The sequence below is a fragment of the Cherax quadricarinatus genome, chromosome 18, assembly GCF_038502225.1.
Source record: "Cherax quadricarinatus isolate ZL_2023a chromosome 18, ASM3850222v1, whole genome shotgun sequence".
In the NCBI taxonomy this organism is placed as follows: Eukaryota; Metazoa; Arthropoda; class Malacostraca; order Decapoda; family Parastacidae; genus Cherax; species Cherax quadricarinatus.
In genome coordinates, this window is record NC_091309.1 from 36,233,609 (window position 1) to 36,239,608 (window position 6,000).

General features: G+C 37.5%; 1 protein-coding gene across 12 annotated transcripts in view; it reads right to left on the reverse strand.

Annotated features, from left to right (window-relative positions):
• Window positions 1–6,000, reverse strand: part of Zir (dedicator of cytokinesis) — a 353,738-nt gene that overhangs the window by 211,080 nt on the left and 136,658 nt on the right. For 10 of the 12 annotated variants that reach the window (XM_070086406.1, XM_070086403.1, XM_070086413.1 and 7 more), the window contains 4 exons: window positions 4,944–5,038; window positions 4,262–4,288; window positions 3,715–3,841; window positions 1,154–1,331 (listed from right to left, as the gene is read on the reverse strand). In XM_070086406.1, the coding sequence (XP_069942507.1) occupies window positions 1,154–1,331; window positions 3,715–3,841; window positions 4,262–4,288; window positions 4,944–5,038 (427 nt within the window). The remainder of the gene's footprint in view (window positions 1–1,153; window positions 1,332–3,714; window positions 3,842–4,261; window positions 4,289–4,943; window positions 5,039–6,000) is intronic. The other 2 variants (XM_070086405.1, XM_070086411.1) reach the window with 1 other exon arrangement.

The window sequence follows — 6,000 nt, forward strand, 5'->3', positions numbered from 1 at the left end:
AAAGATTAGGTGATGAAAGATTGAATATCAGATTGGAGGGAGAGAGTATGGAGGAGGTGAACGTATTCAGATATTTGGGAGTGGACGTGTCAGCGGATGGGTCTATGAAAGATGAGGTGAATCATAGAATTGATGAGGGAAAAAGAGTGAGTGGTGCACTTAGGAGTCTGTGGAGACAAAGAACTTTGTCCTTGGAGGCAAAGAGGGGAATGTATGAGAGTATAGTTTTACCAACGCTCTTATATGGGTGTGAAGCGTGGGTGATGAATGTTGCAGCGAGGAGAAGGCTGGAGGCAGTGGAGATGTCATGTCTGAGGGCAATGTGTGGTGTGAATATAATGCAGAGAATTCGTAGTTTGGAAGTTAGGAGGAGGTGCGGGATTACCAAAACTGTTGTCCAGAGGGCTGAGGAAGGGTTGTTGAGGTGGTTCGGACATGTAGAGAGAATGGAGCGAAACAGAATGACTTCAAGAGTGTATCAGTCTGTAGTGGAAGGAAGGCGGGGTAGGGGTCGGCCTAGGAAGGGTTGGAGGGAGGGGGTAAAGGAGGTTTTGTGTGCGAGGGGCTTGGACTTCCAGCAGGCATGCTTGAGCGTGTTTGATAGGAGTGAATGGAGACAAATGGTTTTTAATACTTGACGTGCTGTTGGAGTGTGAGCAAAGTAACATTTATGAAGGGATTCAGGGAAACCGGCAGGCCGGACTTGAGTCCTGGAGATGGGAAGTACAGTGCCTGCACTCTGAAGGAGGGGTGTTAATGTTGCAGTTTAAAAACTGTAGTGTAAAGCACCCTTCTGGCAAGACAGTGATGGAGTGAATGATGGTGAAAGTTTTTCTTTTTCGGGCCACCCTGCCTTGGTGGGAATCGGCCGGTGTGATAATAAAAAAATAAAAAAAATTCATAAGTAATAATATGACACTGCCTACAATAAAAACAAACACTGTCAAAAATTTTTTCATTAATATTCTGACATTGCCTACAATAAAAAATGCAACTATCCAAGCCTTTAAAAAAAAAATTATTTTCAATTTATTTAATTTTCAGCTTGATTTGCTAACATATACTATTACAATACATACAGTACTCTTTACCCACATTTTCTGTACAGCAATTAAAAAATTATCACAAACATGTGGAGAAATAAAAATCTTACCCTGGTGTCTCTGACATCTTTGTTGTGTAAAGCAATGATATCATTAGTGATAGATGCAGTGAGATTTTGGATATCATCTGCAAACTGGTGCGAGAATCTCATTTTGCGCAAGATGTCTTCCCCACTATTTCTGGCAAGATGTTCTGTCATGGACTTGATCATCAGCTCAAAGAAAAACCTATGAAGACGAAATATTATTGCAAAAAATATCATTTTTAATAAAATAAGCAATATTAAAAAAAAATTACAATAAAAACAAAGCACATTAATTTATCCTTTTTTTCTATTTTAACACGTCAGTTGCCTCCCACCAAGGCAGGGTGACCCAAAAGAAAGAAAAACCCAAAAAGAAAGAAAAAAAAACTTTCATTATCATTCAACACTTTCACAATCACTCATACATAATCACTGCCTTTGCAGAGGCGCCAGATACGACAGTTTAGATAGTCACTCCAAACTGCCAATATCCCAAACCCTTCATTAATGCTCAAAATGTTCTGCCTAACCAGGGGCTTACCACTAAGTTTGTTTAACAGGTCACCTAACTTTGTAACACTTGTATACCATACTTTCTGGTAACAAGCATTTTTATTTACTAATGAACTAATGGGGAGGGGAATAATGGCTGGTAACTGCAGTTGTGGTGGATAGGGAAGAGAGGGAAGAGACTGTTTTTGTTTTGCAGTGGTTGTAACAATATTGGACAATTCCATAACCATGTACAGTGGACCCCCGCATAACGATCACCTCCGAATGCGACCAATTATGTAAGTGTATTTATGTAAGTGCGTTTGTACGTGTATGTTTGGGAGTCTGAAATGGACTAATCTACTTCACAATATTCCTTATGGGAACAAATTCGGTCAGTACTGGCACCTGAACATACTTCTGGAGTGAAAAAATATCGTTAACCGGGGGTCCACTGTACTTTGTTTCCAAACCAATTAACCCAGGGGCTTGTGTCCTATATTTTAAATGTCCATTACACAGAGGTCTGTTATACGGAGGGTTTACTGTATTTCTATACATGAAGAATGAGAACTTATATGTTACGTTGAAGCTTTACGTTTAATACAATTTATTCACTAAACTAATCTATCAGCAATACTTTTAGTTCAATATGCTACAATACTGCTAAATACATAATGTGATTCAAACTTTTATATTTATCAGCTTTGGCCTTGTCCAAAATGCTGTATAAACTAAGGGCCCCACGATATTTTCATCTGTGTATATACATACTGAATACCAGTGTATATGTAATATTGTGTAATGACTCTTATTAACATTTCCTTTGATAATGCTGGTTTAGTGTGTTTATCTCACTCATTTTCTTGATGTATGTTACATATGTTACTAGATTAACTAGCTTTATTTACTGTTCAAATATAAAAATGTGTGTTATAGCCAGACAGCTTTTTTCCACCAAGGCTGGGTGACCCAAAATGCATTCACCATCATTCAGTCAATCATTGTCTGTCCAGAAGTGTGCTAACATCATGATTTAGATGACTCTCCAACTGCAACGTCTCCACCCTTCCTTCAGAATGTAGGCACTCTGAAGGAGGAGTGGAGAATGTTGTAGTTCGGAGGGTCATCTAAATTGTGATGTATGCATGCTTCTGGAAAGACAAGTGACTGAATGAGTAACAGTACAAGGGTTTCTTCTTTACTGAGTCACCCTACCTTAGTGAGAGACCTGGTGTGTTAAAAAAAAATGTGCATGCATGCATACATATGTATGTATGAATGCATACATGCCATCATGAAATGTACTTAATACAGTTTTAATAGAGATTTAACTTTTATTAGAAGAAAGTGATGCAGTGCTAAAGGGTCATAAATCTCGTATGGCGATATTTTGCATATAAATGTTTTTTGAAGATTGTACAACAGTTAATATGTTGCACATGTTAGGGGATAAAGAAAGGCTCAAAAAAGTAAAAATATATGCATAGAGGCTGTAAGGAGAAGCTTCTAAGATTTATGTCTCCTTACTCAATCATGACCCAGGTAGTAGGTTGGTAGACAGCAACCACCTAGGGAGATACAACCATCCTGTTAATTGAGTGTGAAATGGAAAACTGTAATTGTTTTACATGATGGTAGGATTGCTGGTGTCTCTTTTCTGTCTCATAAACATGCAAGGTTTCAGGTACGTCTTGCTACTTACACTTAGGTCACACTACACATGCATGTACAAGCATATATTTATATATCACACACATGCCTCTGGGTTTTCTTCTATTTTCTTACTAGTTCTTGTTCTTGTTTATTCTCTCTTCTCTTACATCCACAGGGAAGTGGAACAGAATTCTTCCTCCGTAACCCATGAATGTTTTAAGAGGCAACTAAAATGCTTGGAGCAAGGAGCTAGTAACCCCTTCTATACACACTACTAAGGTTTAAGAAAGAAACTTTCATTTTTCTTTTTGGGCCACCCTGCTTCGGTGATATTTGGCCAGCTTGTTAAAAAAAAATAAATAATTATGAGACAAATAAAACACCAACAAATATAATGTTGCTGTTTAATTCATATTGTAAGTAGAGCATCTACTCACCAAGAGTTAGCCAGAGCTTTCTCTCGCCCAGTACCATTGGATACAACCCACTGAAGAGCCACTTCTTCGTGAGTTACTTTCCTCCCTGCTGGCCGTTGGAGTGTTATAAGATTTTCGTAATTGCTTCCTGTTAAAATTAAAGCTGCGTAAAAACCAAAATAAAACCACATACAATAAATACACTTTTTAAACTAAGGCAACCTACATAACATTTCCATTTTCTTAAGAAAATGAGATCGAACAAATTGAAATAACTTATGACTCATTAGGTTATATAATATATTGTTTGATGCATGAAAATTTATCTTTTGGTAGGGTTTGATTGACTTCACACTTCAGAACCTAGCTAATAGCATTATAATATACTAAAGACTATAGATATCACAGGTACATCACATTGTAACAGTAGTTTTTCATGGGTCATGTACGAAATTCCATATCAGCAATAAGCATGGAGCTACAAGATGAAAAATAGAGACGAGGTGATGATTGATGAAAATTATTATATTTACAAATCCTATTACCCATTTACATTTGGTTACTATACCTTTCAAGTCCAACATTTCTTCATCATCTAATGAGTAACAGACATGCAATTAAATATGAAAAAAAAAAAGATATTTATTAGTATTTGAAAATAATACATCTACTGTAATGTAAATTTTGCTACCCGAAAGTTAGCATAGTGAAGGAATCAATATGAAAGTGACTGAATACAATACTACAACCCTTTTTTATGAATTCAGTTCATTATAAGTAGCTACAGTATTTAGAACACCTTCATTATGCACCAAACACAGAATTAAATCTATCAATACCCAACATACTGGACTGCTACAGACAAGCAACTACTGGCAGACCTCTCAACTATCTCTACACTACTCTCCCGGCATCTATACAGGGAAAGAAAATGCCTTCAGATTACTACAGTATAACATTTATCAGCAATCAAACCCAAACACACAGAAACGTCAAACAACACCAACCACATTCAGATCCCTAAAACTGTTGAATGTACAAACCCTTCACACCCTAACTTATACATTCACTGTTTAAAGGACCACCATTAACTGCTGCATAATTCTAGCCCTCACCTAAAACTATTTCTAAAAAGGTTGCAGTAAAACCCACACATACAATAAAAATATTACAGTATTGCATTATTTTACCAATAAATTATAACTCTTAGTTTTAAAGTATCAAAATAAATAACAATATAAAATCCCCACCTGTTCTCATGGAGTTGGTTCTGTCCAACCCACGAGCAAAGATTCCTCCTACTTCTGCGTCAACATCAATACCTAAATCAGGGTTGCTGCTGCTCCTATTGAGTAAAATATTAAATTAGTACAGTAATTACATCAGATATGGAAAACTTGAGGAAATTAAAACTGTATCAGGGTATACAACAAATTTTAACCATACAATAGAGCAAAAAAGTATGGTGAAGGACCTGGGAGTGAAATATCAGAGTGATAATATCACCTTCAAAGACCACAACAATGTATCTATCACATCTAGTAGAAAAATGATAGGATGGATAATGAGAACCTTCAAAACTAGGGACACCAAGCCCATGATGACTCTCTTCAAATCGCCTGTTCTCTCTAGGCTGGAATACTGCTGTACACTAACTGTCCTTCAAGGCAGGCAAAATTGACCTGGAGAATGTACAAAGAACTTTCACGGCACACGTAAGTATGATAAGGCATCTAAATTACTGGGAATCGTTGAAGTCCCTTGATTTGTATTCCCTGGAATGCAAGCGAGAGAGATACGAAAATCACTCCCTATGAAAGCAGAAGACTCAGCAGGAGATGCAACATTTCCCTAATGAAAATCAGGGGTGCCACGAGTACACTGACAGACAACACAATAAGTGTCCAGGGCCCACGACTGTTCAACTACCTCCCAACATACAAAAGGGGGATTACCAATAGACCCCTGGCACCTTAAGTTAGTACCTGACCAACCAGGCTGTGGTTCGTGCGTCAGTTTGCGTGCAGCCAGTAGTAACAGCCTGGTTGATTAACCCTGATACCCTCTCCAGGTATACTCCAGGTAAGGTCACCAGTATCATTATACAGTAATCCATAAAGAATTTAGACACAGGCTATAACATCACCTTTCTTATATCTGTATCACATACATATTAAGCGTTGAGAAGAAAACCAACATACTCACCAAGTGTCACTTTTGAGAAAATCGCCTATCAACTTCTTAAACATGCCCAAGCAACCCGCAAAAAGAAAAAGAAACTTCCAAGAGGTTATTTGTATACTGTTC